This window comes from Castor canadensis, chromosome 9 (genome assembly GCF_047511655.1).
Source record: "Castor canadensis chromosome 9, mCasCan1.hap1v2, whole genome shotgun sequence".
Taxonomy (NCBI): domain Eukaryota; kingdom Metazoa; phylum Chordata; class Mammalia; order Rodentia; family Castoridae; genus Castor; species Castor canadensis.
In genome coordinates, this window is record NC_133394.1 from 111,331,050 (window position 1) to 111,357,837 (window position 26,788).

At 39.0% G+C, this 26,788-nt stretch overlaps 3 protein-coding genes and 1 long non-coding RNA gene across 6 annotated transcripts in view; 1 reads left to right on the forward strand and 3 right to left on the reverse strand.

Annotated features, from left to right (window-relative positions):
* Positions 1–4,294, reverse strand: part of Srp72 (signal recognition particle 72) — a 26,566-nt gene extending 22,272 nt beyond the window's left edge. Inside the window, exons 1-2 of the mRNA XM_020181769.2 lie at positions 4,135–4,294; positions 1,415–1,535 (exon numbers count right to left, since the gene is read on the reverse strand). Of these exons, the coding sequence (XP_020037358.1) occupies positions 1,415–1,535; positions 4,135–4,243 (230 nt within the window). The 5' untranslated portion in view covers positions 4,244–4,294. The remainder of the gene's footprint in view (positions 1–1,414; positions 1,536–4,134) is intronic.
* LOC141410975 (uncharacterized) lies at positions 4,271–15,131 on the forward strand. Of its 3 annotated transcripts, XR_012435805.1 has the most exons (5): positions 4,349–4,488; positions 9,305–9,371; positions 10,949–12,208; positions 13,295–13,387; positions 14,710–15,131. It is a non-coding gene; the product is annotated as an uncharacterized lncRNA (long non-coding RNA). The 3 variants fall into 3 exon arrangements; XR_012435806.1 differs by having other exon boundaries at positions 4,271–4,366; positions 9,305–12,208; XR_012435804.1 differs by having other exon boundaries at positions 9,305–12,208.
* Positions 7,147–8,729, reverse strand: LOC141410974 (deoxyuridine 5'-triphosphate nucleotidohydrolase, mitochondrial-like). Its single transcript, XM_074042189.1, has one exon. It carries the CDS (start codon positions 7,938–7,940, stop codon positions 7,446–7,448), a length of 495 nt encoding a protein of 164 aa, XP_073898290.1. The 5' UTR covers positions 7,941–8,729; the 3' UTR covers positions 7,147–7,445.
* Positions 9,145–26,729, reverse strand: Paics (phosphoribosylaminoimidazole carboxylase and phosphoribosylaminoimidazolesuccinocarboxamide synthase). The gene is made up of 9 exons (XM_074042188.1): positions 26,491–26,729; positions 22,026–22,223; positions 16,026–16,204; positions 14,959–15,138; positions 14,751–14,864; positions 14,145–14,228; positions 12,857–13,037; positions 11,481–11,639; positions 9,145–11,083 (listed from the first exon to the last, which is right to left on the reverse strand). The coding sequence occupies exons 1-9, from the start codon at positions 26,504–26,506 to the stop codon at positions 10,917–10,919; spliced, it is 1,278 nt and encodes a 425-aa protein (XP_073898289.1). The 5' UTR covers positions 26,507–26,729; the 3' UTR covers positions 9,145–10,916.
* Between the last annotated feature and the right edge of the window lie 59 nt (positions 26,730–26,788).

Sequence of the window (26,788 nt, forward strand, 5' to 3'; positions counted from 1 at the left end):
TATACCAGACATTGCTCTAAACACTTGGTATATGTTAATTTCTTTCATCCTAATCCCCACAACGAAGGTTAATGACTTGTCCAAAAATCATAGAAGCTTGCTTAGTGGCAGGAAGTGTTACACCCATCTCCTCAGTCTTTCTCCTTTCATGGATATTAGCAAAATACATTAGTCTTTGAAACTAACTGCTAAGAAGGCAATCATAAATCATCTCAATAACCAATTATCTTAGAAACAAAGACAATATGAACATTTAAATAGACTATTTAACTTGTTCAAGAAGCAAATTAGCAAAGAAAAAATATCTAAAGTAAAAGAATATAGTATTCATACATGTATTTATTTATCTATTGTAACCAAACAACTGGTAAATGTACAACTCAGACTTAAAAATTCATCTATAATAATATGTTACATGAAACTCATTTTGAAATTTCAAGTATAACCCCCAAGAAAACTATTTATTAAAGTAAATGGCAGCCTGGCTGGCGTGGTGATGCACACCTGTACCTGTAATCCTAGCATTGGGATGAGGCAAGAGGATCAAAAGTTCAAGACCAGCCTGGGCAAGACCATGTCTCAAAATACCACAACAAAAAGAAAAGAAAAGCAAATGGCAATATTTTTTGTTTCCCTTTACCTAACAATTTGTTTTTTTAAAAAAATTCTCTATCTCACAAAATGGCCAAAATTCATAACTCAATTTTAGCATAAACGTATTTTAATAATAGAAAGCAGCATCCTCTTCTGTCTCTCTTTATTTTTATGAAGTTTAAAAATTAGTTTTCAATCTGTAATACAACTATATGGCACAAGTATAAAAACAAAAAGATATATGCCAAGAAATTTTATCCACTGCTATTAAGATCTATTCCTTACCCTGTACAAGTGACTATTTTTATTCATTGCTTCTCCTTCAGCTCTGACATTGAAACAGCTTGGCCTAAAATCATGTTCACCTAAACAATTCTCAACGGCGTTAGGCACAGTGGTTAGGACTGCCACATCACCTGAGACTTCTACTAACATGTATGCTTATATGCTGTCAACACTGAAACATCTACCCTACTTGTTCTGACTTCTGTACCCTTTTTTAGGAATAAAACTTCGGTGAGTCCTTGCCCCTGTATCCTTCATAGACTCTTATTATATTTAAGTCCCACATTAATCTACAGTTTACCTCCTCCTTAGTGGATCCAAAGGAAGACAGGAGAAAAATAATAAAAGGGCCCCTAAGGCAAAAAAAAAAGGTATTGCCGCTTCTTCTAGTTTTAGAAACACTACTGGCAAACAAAAGAAAAACAGAAGGAAGGAAAAGTAAGCCAAAAATCAGTGAGCAGTGGAATAAAAAACCATGGAAGAGGTTATAAGTCTAATGAAAGTGTTTCTAACAACTGTACACTGAATCACTTACTTGGCTAATACTTTGGTGTGAGTATTGATGACATTCAAGGCTTCCTTGAAACTTCCATTCTGGATAAGGCATACCACTTTACAGTGTAGGGCTGTTACATCATCCTTGTTGATCTGCAGTACTGGAGAAAAATTTTAGGAAAGTCATTTTTTTTTTTTTTTTGGTGGGACTGGGGTTTGATCTCAGGGCTTCCAAAGCAGGTGCTCTACCACTTGAGCAACATGTCCAGTTCATTTTGTTTTGGTTATTTTGAAGATGGGATGTAGAGAACTATTTGCCTGGGCTGGCCTTGAACTATATCTTCCTAATCTCAGCCTCCCAAGTACACAGGATTACAGATGTGAGCCACTGGTGGCTGGTAGGAAAGTCATTTTTTCCTTCACATTTTTACTAAAATTTCTAACTGCTACCTCAGGAAAGTACATTTCCAATTTTACTGCGGTACAAATTAGTCAAAACACTAACTGATCTTTGTTTTCATAGGTTTTTTTTTTCCCCTGCTGTACTGGGGTTTAAACTCAGTACCTCATGCTTACATTCTACAGCTTGAGCCATGCTTCCAGCCTCGATCTTTGGTTTTAACTAGAGTGACAAAAAGAAGTTATAAATTAGATTTTCCATGAAACAGAGATTTCCAAGATGGCTGAGGATGTAGCTCAGTGATAGAGCACTGAGCCAATGTGTGCAAGGTCCTGGGTTCAATCCCCATGGCCACCACCATCAAAAAAAAAAAAAAAAAAGATTTCCAAGATGCATGTACAAAAAAAGTACAGTGAAAATAATGTTGTGACACATGTGGTATCTTACATAGTTCATTTTATCACAGGGAAAGATAAAGTTCTTATAGCATTTGGGAGCAAATGACTTCTTTTTTTTGAGACAGGGTGTCTCTATATAGCCCAGGCTGGTCTCAAATTCTCAATCCTCTTGCCTTAGCCTACTGAGTACTGGAATTACAGATGTGTGCCACCATATGGCCAGCATTGGAAGTAAATGACTTAGGTGTAGTGCAAGTTTGCCACCAACTGCCTTGAGGTCTTGGGGAAATCATTTAATAGCCAAATATCAGTTTCTGATCTACATAATGAGCATGAAAGCATAACTTATTTGACGCAGTTATCAAGAACGTAACAGGAGTCCAGCGTTGGTGGCTCTTGCCTGTAATCCAGTAGCTAGCTACTCCAGAGGCAGAGGTCAGGATTGCAGTTCAAAGCCAGCCTGGGCAAATAGTTTGTGAGACCCTATCTCGAAAAAATCCAAAACAGGGCTGGTGGAGGCCATGAGTTCAAACCCTAGCACCGCAAAAAACAAAACAAAACAAAAGAAAACAAAACGTAATAGGAGAATATTTTGGGAAAATCTTACAAACTATAAAGTACACTGCAAACACAAAAACATTTTACAAACCAGAAAGTACAATACAAACACAATCTTGCCAACAACATTTCAAAAAACAAACCCAAAAGGTCTACAGGGACTAGTGACTAGAGAGAGGTACAAGGAGAGACTCAGGTGGTGCCAAGTTTCAACGCTAACAGCTGTTCTGTGTCAAAATAACCATATACCCTACAGCATCCAAATCTCAATCTAAGAATCAAAGGAATTTCCACCAATTAATATAAATTGCTGAGCCAACTCACAGCATCCACTGGTTAAGGAATTCCTGCAGAATACTAACTGCATTGGTACTAAGTGTATAGTGTTGGTTGAAGGCCTAGCAAAAGGATAACATTAATACAAATAAAAAGTTTAGGAATTAAACAATTCTAACTGGTAACTATTTTCCTCAATGTCTGAAATCAACAAAAGTGCACTGTGGGCACCATCACTACTTTCCTATCAACTCAGCAACGGATTGCTGAAGATTATTTTACACAGCCTGTATGTTCACTGCAATACCTTTTTTGTTACTATTGCTTTGCATAGCTGAACCGTTTGCTTACACTGCCAAACTTAACATAGGATGCATCTTCAGTAGAGAAGAGAACACTTCTGAGAGCATTAGAGGTCATGGACATGTTACAGTTTGTAGTAAAACGCATTGCACTATAATGCATGGAACCTCACACTGAAGGACCAGTAAAATCTGAAATTATCAATTAAGGGACAAAAAAAACTGGGCTAAACTTTTCTTCCAACGTTCAGATGTTAGTGCTTTTCCACACTCGTTCTGTGGTTCAATGACACGGGGTCGATTCCACCTGTGGGAACGGCAGGCCTGACATACAGACCAGCGTTTCCCTCTCCCGTGTGGCGTCCATGTAACTTGCACCTCGTCAACATAGCTAGTAAATTACGTGTCCCAAGCAGTTCCTCCCCCGACCCGGCCCGGGAGAACAAGCTCCCTCAACAACAGTCTCCGTCCCCTCGCTCAAAAGGATCAGAAAGAAAAGGCAATGTGGCGTATTTGCGAGATGAAGCAGCAGGGAAGTCAAAGAGTTAGGACGCGGTCCGGGGCTGCGGTCCCTTTAAATCCCTCCCTGGCGTCCCGCGGAGAAAGGAGGGTAGTACACGTGGCTCTAGGCAAGCAGGGACCCCAGGAGGGCACGGCAAGCCGGGGAAGGAGGGGGTGGCCGCGACCCGCCCCCTCGGGGCTCCGGGCCGAGCGGGGAGAATGCAGGATCTCCCCTCCGCGCGTCTACCGAGGGGGCTGCGCGCGCCGGAAACAGGGGACATCCCCCGCCGGGCCCAGCTGCCCCGGCGCCCGCCCCGGCACTTACTCTTGTTGACGGTCTTGAGAGCGCGCGTGAAGTCGCCGTTCTGGCCGTAACGGTTCACTTCGCTCCACAGCGCAGGCACCGACACCCCCCCGCTGCTGCCGCTCGCCATCTTGGAGAGACGCGGGGCGGGGCGACCTTTGCCCCGGAAGAAGATCCCAAAGTTGGCCCAGGGGAGGAGGAAGCTGCTGGTTGCTAAGCGTCCGTTGCGGAGTGGTCAGCGACTTAGTCCCGAGTAAGCGACGGGTACCATAACCTTCCGGTTTCGTGGCTAGAAGTGCGTGTGGAGTTCGTACGCTTGCCCCGAGGCCGTGCGGAGGACGCACAGGCTCACCACGCGGAGTCCGAGCGAACAGCGTGAGTCGCTGTGGTCGGTCTTTGGGAGATAAAAGTCTGTAGGGAGGTAAAGGAAAGTACCGAGTCGTGTGACAGGCACGGGGAGAGGATTCCAAAATGAGGAATTGGAATTTGAGAAAATCGAGAATGATTTGGAGAACTCGGCTGTTGCTGACTTAACTACAACCTCCGGCCGAGGCTCCACCTCTGAGCACTGATCATCCTTCAAGGCCTGTCTCCCTGGAAATGGACTATGTGAAGTCAGACAACGCATTCACTTTGCTTATCGCAGTATCTCTAGGATCTAGAACAATGTGTTACTTTTTTATGAGTACCGTGTATGGTTGGTACTCAACTTTAATTATTTGCAGTACTGGGGATCGAACTCAGGGCCTCTCACTTGCTAGGCAACGCACTCTACCACTTGAGTCATGACCTCAGTCCAGTTAATCAAGTTTTAAACTGAATGAGATTATTTTTTGCCTTACCTGTCCGTTGAGGGCAGAAGCTGTGTCCATCTCCTGGTTATCTTGTATGGTGCCTACTACCTTTCACATCTGGTCAGTGTTGCACAGAGCAGAGACAACACTGATGGGAGGCAGGAGGATCAGCCTTAGAGGCTAGCCTGGGCTATGTGACAAGACTTTGTCTCAAAACCAACATCCCCCCAGCCAAACAAGACCTTGTGAATTAGTAAATATGAGAATTTGAGCTTTCCTTGACTCTGGAAATGTGAGGTTTTCAAGCCAAATATGCCTAGATCTCAGGAGTGGGCGTTCCAGATAGTATTTCTCAAAAGTCAACATTTTGTGTGAATTTTTCTGAGAAAGGGTTTGTGGATTCCACTGAATTCTCTGAAGGTGTTTTTGAGCCTCCCCTAGTCAGTTAAAAGGCACTGCTTTAGTAGTGCTTTTTAAAACAACTTTTGAGAACACTGACTTTATATAAGGATTGGTAACATTAGGTGGACTTCATTCACGTTGTAGATTCTAGAAATCTCTCTCCTATGCATTTCTACTTGTTAGCTTAATGTAGTTTTGTGGCAAGCAGGATATATGTGGATTTGATCTATTTTTGGAACAGCAGTCTTCTAAACCAGTGATGTGATCTTTCATGTTTGTGAATGTCGGGAAGTCCAACATAAAAGGTACCAAGAGTGTGTGTGGCTCACAAATGGTGCCCTTTTAGCTGTGTCGTCTTTACATGGTGGAAACATTCTGATCTTTTAAACTATGTATTTGATGACACGCTTAACCCTCATGGTAAAATCAAACTAGGAAGCCACACACGTAAGGTCTTTTCTAGTCTGGGTTTGTTAAGAGATGCTTAAGCTGTTTTTGCTGAGAAGCACTGACTCCTTACTTGGGCCTGCAAATTAACTAAAAACAGAAGAAAAGCTTGGCACCTGTCTTCCATTTTCTATTTGTTGTCCTTTGCATGTGAGCCATTCTCTCCTGTAGTCACCTTGGAATCAAGGAACGACAGGACTGAACTGTAACATCCTTATGGTAAGGGAATGAAACTACCCTTAAGGAACAGTGGACCCGTGTATGACAAATCACCCCCAAAATGAGGTGATTACGTATTTGGTGAGGCTGCACCCTAGGGTAGAAGTAATAATTCCATAGGAACCAGATTGTTCCCTGAACTGGTGGCAACTTCTCTGGAACCTTCAAAGAACTGAGATAATGACCCATCAACACACCTGTGATTGTTGTAACTATGCCTATCTATCTTTTGTCCCTGGCCCTATTTCTTTCATCTATTTAATGTTAAAGCTCAGGTCTGTTACCTGAAGACAGCTGACAATGGACTGAGTCCTTCATTTTGTCTCTTCCCGTAGTGTGTCCCAGCAGTGTAATCTTTCTCTGCCTTTCACCACAGGTCTTTGGCTGATAGAGGTGAGAGGCCAAATCTGACATGGGGAATCCCAGTTTGGGCTTTGGGTTCAAAACTCCAGTTTCAGCTTCTGCTTGCCACCTCTTCAAATTACAATTCTGGTTACTGTGTTAGCTTTTCTGTTGTTTTGATAAAATACCTGAGATAATCAACTTCTAAGGAGATTTTGGCTCATAATTTCAATCTGTGGTAGGTTGGCTATGCTGCTTTTGGGCCTGTGGTAAGGCCCCATTATGGTGGGAAGCACATGGTGGAGCAAAAGTGGTCACCTCATAGTGCTATGAAGCAAAGAGAGAAGGTGACAGGGCTCTGAGTTCCTTCAAGGGTTTACCTCATTGACCTTACTTCCCTCCTCTAGGTCCTACCTCCTAAATGCTTCAACACTTCTCAACAGCGTCAGTGCAGCCAAGTGTTACAACACATGGGCCTTTGGCAGGGGAGGGATATTCAAGATTTAAACTATAGCACACTCCCTTATCCAGCTTGCATGCAATATTCCTCTGATGAAGTCATATGCAGTTCCATGTCTTCATACTTCTGGGAATTTGTACTTTTATTCATTCAACAATTATTTCAGTGCCTTGTATATGCCAGTGCTAGCCATTACGGGAACTGCTGGGATAAAATTAACAATAAAGATATCTCAGTATACTCATAGACTTGTATTTTCTAATTGGGACAGACAATAAATATATGCCATGCTTGGTCAAATAAGTTCTATGAGGAAAGGCAAGAGAGACTGAGAGTACGCTGAGGAGTTACGAGTTGCTTGTGTACACCTTTTCTTTTTTTTGCTGAAGAGGTATCGTTTATTGAATTTAAAAAATCTGTTAATTGTACAGCTGATTTAAAAATGTTTGCGTCAGATCACCACAAAGCAGATTTACAAGCAACCAGCAACTGCAGAAAACAGAAAATAAGTTTCTGCGTGATCCTTTTAACTACAAGAAAATGAAGTATTTTTACAAATGTTAATACTATTAAGTTTACAATGGTGCTAAACACCAACAATTTAACCAATACCTCTCAACTTTTACGAAAAAAAGTATGTTTCTCATTTTCTATTCTTGACCCAAATTTTAATTCTTTCCAGTGGAACCAAAACCTCCTGAACCCCTTTCAGTATCATCCAACACTTGAACTTCTTCTATTTCTGGATAAAAAATCCGTTCACAAATTAGCTGAGCAATTCGATCACCCTTTTTTACTTCAAATTTCTCTTTGCCAAAATTGAACAGTATAACACCAACATTTCCTCTATAATCTTCATCTATGACACCAGCTCCTACATCTATGAAGTGTTTTGCAGCCAAGCCAGAACGTGGAGCTACTCTTCCATAGCACCCAGAAGGAAGAGCTATCTGAATGTCTGTTTTTACAAGTGCTTTCTCCATAGATGGTACTGTGTAATCATAGGCACTGTACAGGTCGTAGCCTGCGGCGCGCGAGGACCCTCGGGTGGGGGCCGTGGCGTGCTCCGAAAGACGCACAAAGCGGAGCCGCATGCCGCCCTCCTCCGCAGGCCGGGTCCGCTTGCTGGGGGAGACGACCGATAGCTCTTCAGAGCAAGGCATGGTGGAGCAAAGACAGAGCAAAAAACCTTGTGTACACCTTTTCTTTAGAGATCAGTCTCTTCCCTTTGTGTATGAGGAGTATTTAGGATCGTGTTTTGAAATTATCAGTCCTTGGAAGATTCCAGGACTCACTGAAGGCAGCAAATGATTCTTGTTCACCAGTGCACTCAGGGTTTTCTACATCCAAGAAAGATTGCATTAATTAGTGCTCTCCACAGAAACAGCACCAATTCTCTGAAGCAGGCAAAAGAAATACTACTTAGTTACACATTACAAAGGAGACTTAATTCAAAGAGTGATATGCTCAAGGAAATCTCAATTCTACTAGTTTTACTGTACCATGATTAACAACTCCACCCAAAGTAGTTGAGTGCATATGCACTATTAAAAGCCACTGAAAATGGCAAAGATTTTTTTTAAGAAAGGTCTTGCAATGTAGCCCAGGTTGGCCTCCACCTCATGATCCTCCTGCTTCTACTCCCCACCTGCTGGGATTATAAGAATGTACTAGCCAGGCCCAGCTTTCAAAAGACTGGTGGACTAAAAATGGAATGAAGTTTGTGAATGTTTCAAGCGCATTATACTGCCCTTCTTACATATTTCAAAAACAAAATGCGCTGATGGTGATACTTAATTTACAGTAAATTTTTAGTGAGTTTCATTCATACTATAGTCTACACAGGCTGCCAAATGGATATTACAAAATATCCATGTACCAGGATATGGTTAATATATATTGACTCTTTTAATTCTTGTAATATTTGTGCTTAACTTTCATAAGGCATTAAAACAGCAATTCTAAGCATGTCTTTATGCTAAAAGTTATTTTATATGTTCATTCACAAGCCCATAGAAAGTATGAACACCCAGAGATGGCAAACCAGGTAGGTTTGTATATGTTTACTTTTTCAAAATAGTAGAAATAATGAAGACATATGTACTCTAGCACTGATGAACTACTCTGCTACACTCTACTATTGATAAAATTGATAATGACCATTGATATTGGCTAGTCCTATCCCACAGTCTAAAGAATTTTAAGAATTTGCATTTCACAATTAGGTAGAGTCTTTGCTGCACCTAAGTCTGAAATAGTAGCCAGTGACTATTCAAGGACCACGAAGCCAAAGTTTAAAGATGTTAAAAAAGCCAAGAAATGACCCAAGCCTTGTATGAACATATGAATAATAAAACAATAAAAAAAAATCTTTTAGGTCTCTTTAATTGTTCTTATAAACAAGCATAAGATAGAAAAGTACAATTCTCCCATTTCTATCAGACACCTGGGCATAGCACATCACAATGTAACAGTCTGAGTAAAATATAGTGTAAAATTACGTTTTCTCCTGTTTTGGAGTTTACAGTTCAACAGACAAAGGTTATGGAAGGTTCATGGAGAATGAAGATGAAGGAAGCAGTGGTAATTAACAGGTAACTTTCTTTTCTTGGTTTGAGACAGGGTCTCACTATGTACCTCAGGCTGGCCCAAAACTCACAATCCTCCTGCCTCAGCCTCCTTAGTGCTGGAATTATAGACATGCTCAACCATGGACTATACAGTTTTAAGGGTGATAATGAGGACCTTCAACAAACTAAAGGTACAGATGTATGACAGTCCAAAAATTATGAGGAAAACAAGTTCCTTTGGAGGGTCACACCAGTGATTCTTAACCTATACACCATGGACAGGCTTCAGGGAGCCCAAGAGCCATTAAAAATCTGTTGGTAAATCGTGTGTGTAATTTTCTAAGGAGAGGGGCAACAGCACTGACATCTTCAAAGGAGTCTATGGTACGTTTTGGGAAATCAACCTAGAAAAAGCTTGATTTTGAATGGGGATCATTCAAATAAGGGTCAGATGTTAAGGGTCACAAATAAGGGTCAGATGTTAAATCTGACCCTTATTTGTGGCTTTTGTACAAGAGATGAGAGGACAGGATAGACTCCAGGGTTAATCAGAAATTAAAACTGGCCCAACTTGGTGATGTATGAGATATGAAAGATCAGAAAAACGGCAAGGTTGAAATGAAGCTAATGACTTGGGACAGTGAGTATACTATACTGCTGCAGACTTTATGAAGATGGGTTAAGTTTGAAGCATTTGTTTTTATGGGGTGCCCATGGAACAGACAGGAGAAATGTGGACAGTTGAAAATACAAATCTAGAGGCACAGAATTGGAAGTCAATAATCCTGGTTTATCTGATCAGTATTAATAAGGGAGGAAGTCAAAATTAGGGAACATCAAATATTTAAGGGAAAAGGATAAAAAGTAAATGATCAAGAGGATGGAATATCCTGCTGTCTAGCAAAAAGAAAAGGTTATTCAGACCCACAGAGTTTAGGTGAAATAAGTGATAAGGCAGAGATACATGGAACACATGAGATAGTAACTACAAATAAAAAACCATGCCCTTCGTATATATCTGTAGACCCCAATTTAGAGAAGACTATTTTTTTGGTGGGACTGGGGTTTGAATTCAGGGCTTTGTGCTTGCAAAGCAGGTGCTCTTCCTGCTTGAGCCCCCCCTCCATTTCATTTTCTCTGATTATTTTGGAGATGGGGGGGGTCTCATGAACTATTTGCCTAGACAGGCTTCGAACTCGGCTTCCCAAATAGTTAGGATTATAGGTGTGAGCCACTAGTGTCTGGCCAGGCATTGTAACTTTTCTAAACTTCAGAGCTTTATAAAAGGACATTATTAGCATTTGTAAAATGTATTTTTGTGATTACCTACTACCTAACAATGACCATATAGTAAACAAGAGATTAATTTTTAAATGTTATAGTAATTTTACTACCCCTAAAGAAATGTTAATACCAACAAATATTCTACTAATCCATGAATCTAGAGAAGCATTTACCAATAAATTTGTTTTCTCTGATTTAAAATTATCTTTGTATCCTACTTAGGCTTTTTCTGCTACTAACCTAGAGATTTGTTCTTTGCTTAAAAAATTGAAATGACATTTTTTCTTATAAATTACATTCTCTGATTTTCTTGTCAGCCTGCTTCAATGAAATCCACGTGTTCAATAAGCTCGCTCGCAGTTTGGCCCATACCAAATGGTTCTTCAGCCCAAATATCTGAGCAGCAAACTGAGCTGATCCTTCTGGAGAAAGTATGGTGGAACAGCCAAGACCTGTTGGTTCAGAAGGGAAAAGATAATCAGTTAATGAAGACACAGGGCTGAGGAGGTAGCTCAGCAGTGTAGCGCTTGCCTAGCATACATGAGGCCCTGGGTTTATCCTCAGCATCATGCACACACACAAAAAAGAGAATGATAAAAATATAGTATGATTATAACTTAAACTAGATACAGCCTAGTTCTTAGAGATACACACATAAGCATTAAAGTTTAAAATGGTACTGTGTCTAAAATCTGCTTTGAAATACTCTAGTTAAGATGGGGCTATAGATGCAAAAAAAAAAAAAAAAAGGTAACTGCTGAGGGTAGGAAATGGGTACCTGGGATTTCATTATGCTATCTTTTATATCACTGTACAGTTTTGGAATTTTTAATGAGCAATTTATCTTACCACTTGGTAGTCGAAGAGATGACCATATATCCTGAGCTCCCCAGTCTGGTGTGAGGGGAGGACAGCTGATAACTGGATATGCAGTGTTACCAGACAACACTGGGCCCAAACCATTGCTTCTGCCTGCCACTGCCACAAATACAGTAGGAATGCCATCCCCTACGGATATTATGAAATTATAATTACATTAAGATTTAAAGATTGGCTTAAGGAAAAAACCCTCAATGTCTTAAATCCTTGAGCAGTCCTCTCTGGAAAAAATATTAAGACAAATTGTTATTACACATATATTCAAAACATAAAATTCATTATGCCTTATTATCTTTAGCTAGCTAAAATAGTTTTGGCTATCTGTGAGGTCTATAGTATAAAGGGCATGCCAGTGGGTTAGTGAGGAAATGGCTCACAGGCCCCTCTATTATTGCTGCTTAGGCTGGTCAAAATGAAGAATAACACCAACTGAACATGTATCTTTTTCTCCTGAGTAGTCCTTCAAAAAATAGGGTGTAGGAAGACTCATTTAAATAGCGAGTAGTGGTTTAGGTCACTTCATGACAGAAGCAAGTTTAACTCTGTAAATTATTCCTTTGCTTCCTAAAGCAGAGATTTGTAACCTAGAATCTAAAATTTCAGTTTTTTTTCTTTTGAGATAGGATCTATTATATAGCCTAGGCTTGCCCAGAACTCAAGATCCTCCTGCTTCAGACTTCAGAGCCCTGGGATTTCAGGTATGTGCCACCAAGCCTGGCTTAAATTTCCTGTACTTTATTTTTGGAGAAAGAATTCTAGCATTCATTAGTTTATTAAAAGGGCCTGAAATCCTACTACCTCACCTCCAAATTAGTAGTTACTTTCCCAAAGCATTATCTTTAGAGAAAATAGTCAATCATCATTTTTTTTTTCAGTTGAAAAATACTTGGCTGTAAACCCAGGACTCCCATATTTTAAATTAATGTTATTCTATAATTTCTTTTACATATTATGTACTCTAACTGCCTTATTCCACATTTGACTGTCTCCCAAGAAAGGCTGGCCATTAAAGATACTAGAGGATTTGCTGCTTCAGCCTTGGGCGTCCTGTAGCTGACAGGAGCTTTTTTAAGCAATGCTGAAAGGGCGGGGGGTGCTTTTAGGCCCCTCACGATTCTAGTCTGTCTTCCCTCCATACTTTGCACTTTCAGTTCATTTCCCTTGCTCCTTTCTTTTATAAGCTCTTAAACTATCTTGTAGTCATTGGAGGAGAGAAACATGCTTTTCCATTGAAAATAGGGAAAAATCCCTTTTTTGGCAATATTAGTCTAAAAGATATAATCTTTTGTCAAAATCAAAATTACCTGACAGAAATACTTTAGATACTCTAGTTATTCGAAGTTTACCTTCATACTCTGCTTTAATCCTCAGAGTTTCATCTGGTCCTTTATGGGCAGATGTTACCCGAAGTTCACATGGAATTCCAAAATTTCCACAAGCTTTCTTGATTTTTTCACAGTGACCAAGATCAGAAGTTGAGCCCATCAATACTACAACTCTGCATGGACTTTCTGATTTCAGAAGCAACTAGAAAAGAAAACCACGGGCATGAAAAGAAACCAAAGATACAAATGGATAAACATAGGAACGAATACCACAGCAATTCTTAATTTAAAGACCATAGTTTAAAAGTAAAATTATATCTGGACCAAATATTTTCTTTAAGACAGACAAACAGAACAAAATGAAAGAGGATTTAACAAAGAGACTCTGTACGTATAAAAGAAAAGTGGTTTTTATAACTAAGACCTAATGGAAAAGGCTTTTTCTTTCTCTTTTTCCAGACAGGGTCTCACTGTGTGTCCCAGGGTGATCCTCCTACCTCAACGTCCTGAGTGCTAGGGGTTACAGGAGAATACCACCACCTACAAGTACAGGTAAGAATCACGTTTACTATATAATAAAAGGGTAATTAATATTCAGTAAGTTGTAACAAAATATTTCATCTTAAGGGTCCTAGTACATTGTTTAATGAATGTTTTAAGACGTAATCAGCCAAATTAAAGGTTCTGTTACAAATCTGTAAATTGGCTACTTGGAAGTCCGTGGAAATATTCTTAAAAGGTGATACTCTGGGGTAAACACAAATCCCATTGAATGTTCATGGAATTATAGTTAACTATAAAACTATAAAAATGAAAGTGACATTTTAAACTTAAATGAAAGGGTTTGGGAACAAGGTCTTGGGTTAAAAAAAAAAAAAAGTTTGCATGGACTCTATCCATACCATGCTACTATAATTTCACTGGAAAGGTAGGGAAGAGACAAGATCTATTTCCCCACAGGATGTGGGATGAATGTTCTCATCAACTGAACATCACGGAGTTCCAGTATAAGACAGACAGTCCAGCTGGAACATTTCCTAAAAGTTGTTCCTCTCTTTCAGAGTCACTGAAAAAAGGCAGCACCATACACTCCTTCATTTTACTTTGAAACAAGGTTTTGTTTGTTTTTTAAAACAATGTCTTGCTTACTATATGTTGACTAAGGAGGCCTCAAACTTTTGACCTTCCTGCCTCACCTTCCTTCCCAAGTAGCTGGGGTTATAGCAGTGCACCACTGTGCCCATCTTGAAACAAGATTCTCTCAGAAGAAAATATATGACTCAGCATAGGTTCACTATAGAAAGATTACCTCTACTCTCTCTGCAACCCACTCGAAGTTTTTCTTTACCATCTGGAGCCCTTCAGGAGTTACTTCTTTGAGGTCACGGTAAGACTAGAAAATAAAACAAAAGTTTAGTAAGTAAGTATCTCTTGCTAACTGAAAGTATTTGCTTTCTGAATTTTAAGTAGGTATGATAAGTTTGTACAGCAAGAGACACACCTAAAAACATATCTCCATCTACATATTGATTTCTCAGTCAAACTGAAGTTCACTAATGAAGTAAAGTAATACTTTCATTCAAGTGCCTTTTTTGATGTTTGCCTGGTGCTTTCGAGGCAGGCAATTTACCACTTGAGCCACACCCCCAGCCCAGAGCCTTGGTTTTCCACTAGCCAAACAAGAATAATATTTGCTGTTACTGTTTTGAGAGTCTATGAAGACAATAAATTAAAAAACTGCTTTATAAGTTTATCATGATATATGAAATATTTACCTTTAAAAGTAAATAATAGCAATCAACAAACCAGATTCACCCCATGAGTAATCACTGCCCTTTCTTTTCCTGTCATCTTTCCTTTCTCCTATATTCTAGCCTGATCCTGCAAAGGATAAAAACCTTGAGGGGTTACTTACCTGTTTGTCCTTCTGCTGGCTCCGATCGCCTGATGGCCACAGTCTCCAGGAATCATTATCAATAACATCAGCAAGAACAATTTCTTTGGTGGTTACATCAACACCAAATTCAATCTAGAAACAGCATATCAGGAAAAGTTAAAAGAATGATGCTACTAAACACATTCCTCAGCCATACTCTTTAGTTTCAAATCTGTTTTATCTATACCTTCATATCAACCAGTGTACAGTTCTGGGGCAACCAGGATCTTTCCAGTATTTCAAAAATAGCTTGTGTAGCATGACTCATGATATCTACTTCAGTTTGGCCTATGACAAGTCCAGCAAAGCAAAATTTTGCAGCAATCAGTTGTTCTTCAGACCACTGTGGGTCATTATTGGCATCATCCTGAAAATAAAATATCACAATTTAAATCTAAAAATTTCAACTTCTTAGGAAAACTAAAGGCTCTTTTCTCCTTCAGAAATACCATTTTCTCAAAAAAATTTTTTGTCCCTATATTATGTAACTCAAAAGTAATTATTTTTGGTTACTTTAACAGCTACTTTAAAATTCAAAGTATTTGAGTTATAAAGTATTCAAAGTATTTTAGGTTATAAAGTATTTAAAAGAAATCATCTTTTCTCTATAAAACAATTCAAATACAATTGAAGTTTGTAATTTATATTTCTCCTCAATAAGTCACTAGACAGAATAGGAAGACCAAAACATTTGGCCAACCAAATCTTTCTAAAATTCAGATTTTATAACCTCCTGGCTTAATTTTTGATAAGAACTTTTCACAACCATTGATTCTTATATCTTAATTGTATGTATTTCTGCTTAGAAGAGACATTGATAGTACATTTGCCAGTATTAGAATATCGAAAGACATTATCTATAAACATTTATTTATATGGGGTCTCACACTATGTAACCCAGGCTGGTCTCCACCTCCTCAGTACCGATAGGCTTGTGCCACCACAGACGGCTGTAGTGGTTTTTTTGTTTGTTTTTTTTTCATTTTAAATTACATGTTACCTTTCTTTCTAAATGTTACCTTTTCCCCTACTATTAAATTTGTTCATTTTGTTAATCAACCTGGTCCAAAGGTAACCACATTTTCAGATAATCTTCTTTCAAAAATCCTGTCATTGCTAATGGAAGTGTGCCTGACATAAATTTCTAGAATGACATTTGTAGTATCAAAAGCTTCAGCAATGTTTAGGCCTTTAGAGCTTGCAATGAAAGTTTGCTTCTAGATTATGGCATATGCAAAACCATAAAATACTTACCTTGAAAAACATTTCCACTTTGGGTGGGTAAAACTTATATCCTTCCTTGACACCGGGGTTTCTTTTGAGGAAAGAACCAGTTGCTATTCTTCTGCAAACCCATTCAATTGGAATCATTTCACACTGCGGTGCAATGAAAGCTGTCTCTCCATATTTTCCGCTGAAAGCAGTTTTGATACCTACATATTGATGGGAAAAGTTTAGGGAAAAAAGTGCACTGAAATTTTTTTTTTAATGAGGGTAGATCTAAGAACAATGGAAATCCACTCTTTACAAGAAACAAATCTCTGTCAAAAATGAAATATTAATATTCAGGAATCTTTTGTTTTTTTTTTGAAACAAGGACCTGGTATGTAGCCCAGGTTGGTACTGAATTCAAGATCCTCCTCCCTCAGTGTCTTAAATGCTGGGCATATAGCCATGTTCAGGAAGGAATTACTTCATTTTAATGTTACATGGCAAAATACATAGTGGGTTATCAGAGCTAGGTTCTGGAATGTATCCAATTTACCCACTCATTCAACAATATTTAGTATCTCTTTTGGCAGTGGGTAGCTAACTTTGCACATAAATTATTTGCATGGCACTAAAATACCTCTAAATCTGACTTGATTATAGAATTCTCGTATTCTACAGTTCATTATTATACGGACATATCAGATTAGTCTAGTGACTTATCATAATCAGAAACAGCCCTAAATTCCAAGTAGCCTGTTTCTTTTAATGTTTAATCCCTGAAACATTACCTATCAGGAAGCAGCAGAGATACAGCAGCTATTTTGGACGAGAGAAAAGAAAATGTGCCCTTCCACTCCCTCTCCTTAGACTGTTATTGAAAAAGATGGAGAACTGACTTGTGATGTTTGGGTTGGAAACTATTGAATGTGATGGCCCAGAAAAATCCATCTGTTTGTACTCTAAAGAACTGAAAGCAGATACCTAAACAGGCACCTGTATATCAATGTTCCCAGCAGCATTATTTACAACAGACAAATGGGGTACAACACAAACATTTCATCAACAGATGAATATATGTAGTGTATATATACAATGTGTTATCCAGCCATGAAAAGGAATCAGATTCCCCATACAATCATGTTATGATATGGATAAACCTTGAAAACACTATTTTATGTGAAATAAATTAGAAACTAAAGGACAAGTCCTTGTGACTCTGCTTATACATAAGGTAACTAGAGCAGGCAAATTCAGAAACAGAAAATTGCCAGTGAATTGAAGACTTAAAAAATGGTTAAAGTGGTTAATTTTACATATGCCTACCATAATTTAAATATCAAGAACCTACTTCAAGGCAATTATTCAAAGCATTGTAAATGTATATTTTAACCTTCATAACATTGAATAAAGCAGATAATATATGTATCATTCAACAGAATAAGGACACTGAGAACACAGTGATAATCTCTATGAATACTAGGCAAAGCTGGATTTCTAGCTATGCTGCCTCTGGGGTATTACTGCATCACAGCACAAAGTAATGCTCTTGTGTTAATGTTAAATTAAAATATCTCCTGCAAACCTACATGGATTTGACACAATGCTCATTCATTGTCAGCCTGAAACATTACTACCTCTAATGCCAATTTAGTCCTTTATCCCAAGAGCAATCTTTTTTTTTCTTTTTAAAATCACGAAAGAACTAGGGATCTGTGATCATATATGTGTATGTATAGGTACATACATATACACGTATACATGTATGTATGTGTATATATATATCCATATGTGAAGGGAACCTGTACTTATAGAAACTACACTGTGCTCATGCTCTTATTTTATATATGTCATCTCATTAAATCAGAAAAAATTTTTGAGGTAGCTTCTGCTTACATTTTACACTGAAAGAAGCAGAGGTTCAAAGAAGTCATTTTACATGCTAGGTCACAATGTCAATCAGCCACAGAGCCTGGATTTGAAATGCACTGAATAGTTCCAAAACTTGTATTATTTTCTCTGCATTCCTTTTGGGTCTGACTAGAAATATTCATCTGAGATGGGAAAAAAATAATTGTTCCTGTACAGGAACCCTAGGAGTGAAAAATCTTCATTTTAACCTTTAATAAATGACCAGGCTCATAGTCAGTCAGGTGGCATAAGTCAATCCTTATCTTAGGAGCAGAAACTACATGCTTTAAGAACTCTCTTAAGTCTGTTAATTGTTGGTCTTTTGCTCATTTGCTTGACACACAGGTATCCAATTCTATCATTTTAAAAAAAATTATAACGAACATTTATTTACAAAGATGTTCTACCCAATTATTTGTAATACTGAAAAAACAGAAACAGTAAAAATGTCCAACAATAAAAGATGAATGAAAATAAATGACGTTGTACACTCATTCAAAATGGTAATTGAAAGAACAGTTAAAGACACTGAAAATGCCAAAAATATAGTATTAAGTGGGAAAAATGATATAAAACTATAATATAAAAATTTTTTGCTGGGCACTCAATTCTATCATTTAAGCATAAACAAGTTACTTTTACTGATAGGAAAACCCACCCCCATTTAGAACCAAAAGCACATAAATAACTTATGGTAATTAATGATCTCCATACAGGGGGAAAAAAAACTCTCAAAAAACAATACAAACAAAACAAAAGCAAATCATTAAACTAAACTCCATGAATGCATGAGAAGAGTTCCCCCCATTTGTAGTAGTTGTCTACAAAACTCAAACTTGCCACCAGTTATTTAAAAATGTGTTGTCAAATAATGTACTGCAAACTAGGACCATGCATGATAGCAAATGAACTCACAATGCCATCCTCTCTTAAAGCTGTCCAGATCTCCTAGACCAAATTTTTATCCTAATTACATGTAATTATGGTGAGTTTCTGTAAAAGAATCATCACAAAGATTAGATTTTCTTGTTCATTTTTGGAGACAATCTCACTATGTAGCCCAGGCTGGCCTCGAACCCAAGATATTCCTGCTTCAGTCCCTTCAGTGCTGGGATTACATGCTTGTAACACAATGCCTAAATAGATTTTGATTTTTAAGTAATGAGCCCAAATCCATAAACTTCATAACTTAGAGAAAGCATGTGACAATACTATTTCCATGGAAAAATAATATTACTACTTGTATAGTACTTTAGAGTTTGCTCATGAGTGACAATGAGGAAACCAGAATCTTGATTTTTCTGATTCTCATTCTAGTGCTATCCCATTCTAATTTCTACAAATACCTCAATTTGGAACATAATCCTGGCTATATAGAATGAAGTTTTAGAAAGACTCAGGCCCATAAACCATATGCTAGGGGTCAGTTGGATATGGCACTCATTTATACACTGAAATTCTGTAAACCTCCACTAGCCTCGTGACATGTAACCAGTGTTGCTTATCTGTGACCTCTGCCTTGTGGCCTGGTTCTGGGGAGGGACTTGCTGCTCTAATGAAAACCTGTGGTGGGGTAAAAACAATTGTCACTCCCTAGAGATGACCTGCTTGCAGTCTATTGAAAATGTACTAGTTTCCTAACAAACCTCATAACTAAAAAAAAAAGTTTTAGACCACTAGTGGCTACCTAGATATATCACTTAACTATTAACAAGTGAAGACTACACAAGGCTTGATGGAACTCCTAACCTGCCCACTAAACTAATCTGAGAACTTTTGAAGATTTAGGTTCTCCTTAAATTTCACAGTAGTGTGTTGCTATGGTTTGAATATGACCTGAGTTTCCTCCAGTGGTTCATGTGTGGGCAGTTTGTGGGGAGGAAGCAGAACCTTGAAGTGGTAGAGCTTAGTGCAAGGTACTTAAGGTTCTATGGAACACTTCTGGCTCACCACAGTAACTTTTAATAAAAGAGCAAGACTGGACCTTACTTACTCTTGTCTCACCATTTGATCACTCCCTTTTGTAAGAGTTCCTACCATGAAGACTTCATTAGAGGTTGAATAGCTGAGGCCTCCCAATCTTGGGCTTTTACACAGCCTCAGCTGTTTTGTTATAGCAATGGATAATGGGCTAAGATAGATGTATAAAATCTGGAAAACACCTTTCAACATTTCCTATGAACGAATTATGTTTCAGCTATGTTAAGTAAGGCAAATAAGTAGTTTGAACTAATAGTGTCTTACCAAGTAAGCAAATAAAAACCTGGGCCTACAATTATCTTTTATTACTTAAAAGTATGTATATATCTATGCCTATATATAAAAACACCCATGGATAGTGCTGCAGGCTGGTAATCCTAGCTACTCAGAGGGCAGAGGCAGGAGGAATTAGAAATCAGTCTCGCCAATAATCCTAGCTACTTGGGAGGATTGCCGTTGGATGCTAGCCCAACCAAATAGTTCTCCAGACCCCATCTCCAAAATAACCAGAGCAAAATGGACTGGAGGTATGGCTCAGTGAAGCCTTGAGTTCAAGCCAGCCCCGACAAAGGTAGCCATGAGACCATGTCTCAAAAATAAAGAAAAATGAAAGGGCAAAGGGGATAGCTCAACTGGTAAAGCACTTGCTTAGCATACACAAAACCCTGAGAAAAAGAAAAACACTGTGCATATATGTATGTGATATGTATGCACATATGTACATATATTTTTGCATATATAGAATGTAACAAAAATAATCTCAGTTATGTGCAATTCTCTAAATGGTTAAATACCTTTCATTTTTTTTTTTTAATGTGGATGGGGAGAGGAAGATAACTTGGAGGTAAAAAAATAGATCAGACTCTTAATCTGTATTGGAAAAGAAACCTAAATTTAGTTTGATGCTCTCTCTAGAAATGTACTCATTCGGTAGGAAACCACCAACCAAGGAAACCTTGAAAGAAAAATCCCAGATCCTATGACTTAGGAACTGAATATAGCAATATACCCATTTTCGATGCATAGAGGGATTTATGATATAATAACAATTCAGGTTTACAACTAGTTATGACCAAGTTAAAATGTGAAACTTTAAAAGAGGCAAATGGCTTCAGAAATGTAGAATGGATTTAACTTGAATTATATTGTTATTTTGTAAAAGGTATGTACATCTCTCTTAACTAGAAACAAATGTATTAAATCCCCTTGGATTTAACAAAGATTAGTACATTTTGGAAACTAAGTAATGAAAGGTCAACCAGGTACATCTGAAGAACAGAAAAGATATTAAATTATAAAACTGGAACTGGCAGGGAAAAAAAAAGCACAAAACTCTATTTTAGAGAAGGAATACAAAGCTCCAAAGACTGACGCAAGCAAGGCAATGATGCCTTTGATGCTGTGTGGGAGAGAGCTCAAATTTCTTATTAGCTCACACAATAGCAGCTGGCTGACTGCCTGCAGGAAAAATTTATACTAACTCCCCTTTCTCCTCTCTAAATACTCTCTACACAATGTTCTGATCTGAATTTTCTTTTTGATGATACTGGGGTTTGAACACAGGGTTTCTTGCTTGCTAAGCAGGCACTCTACTGTTTTAAGCTATGCCTCTAGCCCTTAATTTTGTCTTTTGACTTCACTTTTCTATTGGGAATAGTGTCTTCCTTGAGTTTTTAAGTAGGAGGGAACTCTGGAGTTCTTTGGTCAATTCAATTTCCTCACTGAGAAATGAGAAGGTACAGTTGCTGGCTTCAAGTGGAAGAGGGGTTTAAAATTCTGCATTGTCTTCCAACAAGCAGAACAAAGGACAATTGTATACTGTTTCTGGGGGTAAATTTCAGTTCATTAATTAGAGCTGCTCAACACTATGGTAGCTTCCTTCATAATTAGTCCTTTAAGACTAAAGACGGCCTTGGAGATGGAACTTGCATAGTGCGTCTGATAAAAGATTGTAGCACTGTAAGGGAGAAGGGCAAAGAGGCTGTGAGGCAGTCACTTACCTGCCTTCTGTAACACTCAAAAAATGTAACTGATGAGTAGCATGTTGTTGATCCTAATGTCATTAACCCATGAAAAGGATCAATATGAGAGGGACATACACATACACAGAAAAAGATACAGAGACAAACAGAGAGGAGATGGGGAACCACTTACCTGCTTCCTGTAACAACTGAAAAATACAGCTGGTAATTTTATTGGAGATTGCAGCCTTTCCTTCCAGGTGATTCTTTCTAGCTGCATTTCCTGCTGTAATCTGGTCCTTGGATTGCAGGAGAACTTTTCCTGGATTACCTAACAATTCATAGACTTCTTTTGTTTTACCCTCATAAAGTTTTCTGCCAATGTTCAGTACTGTGAAAATAAAATAGAATTATATGAGATTTCAGGAAGAAGTTTCCTGAATACTAAAGAGGAAGTCATCTATAATGATGAATCAGAACATTTAGAGTGAATAAGTAGTAATTTAAAAAAAATTCAGTCATCTGCATAGAACCTCATTCTTCATGGTACTTTCCCATGTATCATCACATAGTTTTGTTAAGTTTAATTATGTAATAATTATAGATTAGGAAACTAAGACTTAAAAAAGGTTGAAGTCTTGCATTTAGTACATGCAAATCAAAACAAAATTCTAAGCCTTCTGGTATTGAGCTCTGAGTTCCTTCTACTATCAATCTGTCTCTGAACTGAAGAAGAGTTTAAGATTAATATACTGATTTTTTTTTTTTTGAGTAGAATTAGGGTTTGAGTTTAGGGCTTTGCACATGCAGAGCAGGTGCTATACCCTTTGAGCCACATCTCCAGTCTCATACTACCATTTTATATATAGCCATAATAAATTATTTAAAGTAGCTTGTAGGGAAAACAAACAAAACACAAACCAGAACTGTATTTTGCCAGACTTTTGATTTTCATGGCATACAAAATGGGAAAGTTCAGACAGACTGTTTCTTGATTTCAAGTTAAATATGTAAGAGGAGGCTCCTCCCCTCCATTCACTTGTTTTTGGTGTTACTGGGGATTGAACTTGAGCCACTCTGCCAGCCCTTCTTGCATTGGTGTTTTTGAGACAGGGTATCGCTTTATGCCTGGTCTGTGATCCTCCTACTTGTGCTTTCCTGTATAGCTGGGGTGACAGGTGCAGGCCACTGAACCCAGCCATTGTCTGAGAAGGCATCTCATGAACTTTTTGTCATAGCTGTTCTTGAACTGTAATCCTATTGACCTCTGCCTCTAGAGGAGCTAGGATCACAGGCTTGAGCCACTGCCTAGCCTCCATTCACTTAAGTTAGCCCAGCTGGAAGAATTCTTCTCTATTTCTTTCTTTATTACAGTTTCTCTTTATTAACAGCTATGAGGAAGGGAACACAAAGGTACACAATTCTGATTCTGGTAACAAGACCTAAAAGCTTTAAGTAGATCCTGGTCATCAGAAAGAATGATTTACATGAAGATCAAAGGTAAAAGAAGTTTAACTTAAAACTTCTTAAGAGGGAGAAATCACCCCTCCCCCCATGCTACTAGAACACTGATCAATCAGTATTTTTCCAATGTGCCATGTACTGTGCATAAATTAGTAAAGGAGATAAGTTCCTGTTCTCAAGGGATCTCAGTATGAGGGAAACTGATATTAAACAACCAAAAACTATAATACAATAAAGACTACAGACCCTGTATTCAGTCACAGCAGTGCCACCTAGTCTAGACATCAGAGAAGGAAGTCTAGAACAAAGTAAAAATTAGGCTGAGATCTGAAAAACAATCAAAATGTAACAAGAAGGGGTAGTCAGTGGTGCTAAAACTAGATGGTCAAAGAGTATACAGCAAAACTTCAGTATGGTTGGAGCATTTAGTGCTCTAGTTATATGTTCACTGAAACTGGATGGGGGGAAGGGTGAGGAAAGCTGCTTAGCAGTAGAAAGGAAGTGGTAGAAGAGCTGGGTGCATGTGTGGAATCACATCACCAGTTCGTGGAGGTAACCATTAAACAAATTAGTGTCAAGGAAGAAAATCGCATGGAGTAACACTGGTTCAGGGCACCCAAAATGGAGCCTGAAGGCCATTCACTGAACAGGGTTTCAGATGTGTCCACATGCATGTCCACCTTGTGCACTGACCTTTAGACTGGACCAAACCAGTTTCCTGAAGCATTTCTTGGTAACTTTTGCTGACTTTCTATTCAAGGACACCTTCCCCCAAATCACACCCAAGTGGCCTGAGACTATAACCCAAATCCTATCTTAAAAGACAGCTTAGCTTTTGGCAGTGTCAACCATATTCCCGACTATAAGTGATGTAATTATCAATCATTCTTGTGGTTTAAAGCTATAAATGCAGCCACCATTTTATAAAAACCCAAAACACAATTCAAGGCTGTGCCTCCCAAATTGGGAGTCCTAATTAACCCTAAATAAATGTATTTTTTTCCTCAATCAGGCTAACCTTTGTTCTTGGTTGACACAGCTGTAATTGAGTGTAAAAGCTGCCCCTCAGGGTGCCTAATTTAGAGGATGAATCCCTAATGTAATGTCTAGAAGCATTAACAAGGATTTAAAGCCCTTCAGGTTACAGCCTCAGTTTAGTGCTCCAAACTCCTATTTCTCTATTCCCTTCTAAGAACTCCAAGTTCCTTAACTTAATTTTTATATCCCCTTCCCAGGCCTTTTGACAATCTCTTTTGTAGGCCTAACACACTGTTCCCTTCCACCCATTTTGCTACTTATCCTTCAGGTCTCATAAGCCATGCCATGCTGATTGAGTTTACACTTCAACCTAGGAACCATGATCTGTAAAATGACAGATTTGTACTTTAGAAAGCTCAGTATGGCTGCTGTATGGAGAATGAAGTGCAGAAGTGGCAAGTGAACAAGAAAAAGGAGTCTGGGAGAAGAGTTTAGGATGCTGTTCAAGCAACCAAGGCAGGTAATGTGCTGGGTCTAAGGGAACAGCAGGGGGCAAAGAGTTAAAATATTTAAAAGATAGAAGAACAATTGATTTCATTAGGGAGGATAAAAGAGAGGTAAGAGTTAACAGTAGTGCCCAGATTAAAGGAATGAAGAAGAAGTTTGAACCTACTGCCCCAATTTAGTTAAGTCTGCTTTTATTACCTAGTCATTACAAAGGGTAGGAATTTTAGTTAAAAAGTAGGAATAATGTAAGTAACAACTGTAGGAAGCATATGCTACAAGTGTAAATATAACTGCTGTTATTTTCACAGATGAATTCAGTGGAGACTGATGAAGACTGAGAGTGGTTCACAGAGTTGAAATTTAGGTCTTGGAGGAGAGTCAAGAACATTCAGGTCTGTACAGTCCAATAGGTAGCCACTAGCCACATGGCTATGCATACACAGTGCATGGCTCAAGTGGTAAGAGTGCCTGCCTAGCAAACATGAGGCCCTGAATTCTAATCCCAGTTACCACCAAAAAAAGAATGCAAATGATCTCAAAATTTTATATTGATTACATGTTGAAATGCCAATACCTTGGATACATTGGGTTAAATATAATCTATTAAAACTTGCTTCACCAAGGTTTTGGTTCCATTTGTTTTTATTTTTTCAAATATGGCTAACAAAACACATCTGTGGTTCATATTACATTTCTGTTGTCCAGCACTGTTCCAAGAAAAACAGCATAAATAAACCATGTGCAACAAAAAGAAAACTTTGGCAAATCACGCAGACTAGAGCATAGGCTAAGGAGTCACAATGGAGAAAAATCAAATTAAGGGCTGAAGAGTTAGGATGGAGTACACAGGATTTAAGGGAAAGGAACATCGGACTGGATTTTAATAATTCCAGCGATACCACGGAACACTTCTGAGCAAAGACATTTTGAAACTTTTAGAAACCACAAAAGAGACATTTTAGAAAAATTTACCTGCCAATGGAAAATAAGATGTAACTGAAAAGATTTTACGGTTTTTACCAGCCTGGAGGTACTGGCACAGAGCTATAATTTATGGGCTTGTTAATATCACTGTAACCCTGCATTTGCAATGTTTTGCAATGTTTTGCAAATGCAGGGTCTCTCCCTATGTGGCAAATAATTGTTCTGAGCAGCCATCACAAGCAATTTGATCCACTATAAATTTAGAAACTAGGGTGTGGATCAAACCAACATTTTATCAGCAAAATGGTATGAAAGAGCTATCCCGAGCATCTGACCATTCAAGGACAAAATAAGCATGTAACTACGTAAATTTCACAAAACGAAAAGTGAACAAGGAAACTTTTTTGTTTGCGGGTTTCGGCGCTCTCTCTACAGTCATCATGGCACCAAAGCCTACTTTCAACGCTAGAGTTTCACGTAATTACTTTGCAACATCTATCTACTCCCAAGATTGCAGGCTCTTGTCCAGTGTCTGGCCGTTTCTCGGTCTACGTGCAGTCTTACTCTATTGTTTTTTTCTCCCACCCCCGGCGCACGGAACTTTTAGGAGGCCCCAGAGGCCCGGGCGCCTGGTGTCCACGTGCGCGCCCACCCCGGGGCCTAGATGCTCGACAGCGGGAAGGCCCAGTACCGTCCCCGGATGGCCGCACTCGGGGCTCGCAAGCCCACGGCCGGAGCGGGGAGAGATCCAAACGGGCCCGGATTCCCGTTACTCAGTGACTCACCCTCGGCGGCCGCCATTGTCCCAACCGGGCTGGGGTCTAGGACCGCGCTGAAACAGAAGCTGGAATTTGGGAAAGGAGAGCGGTCAGAGAAGCGTTTGTTCGCAGACACGCCCCCTGGGCCCGGCCGCGAAGCCCCGCGCGGCCCCGAGGAGCTCAGGGACCGCGACAGCAAGCGGAGGTTCTCCGCGGACAGCGTCGTGGGAGGGACTGCTTCCACGACTTCCCGCCACGCAGGCGCAGAGACGCGACCCCGCCTCCGGGCCGCCCCTGCGAGGCTTCGTTCCGAAGGCGAAAAGTG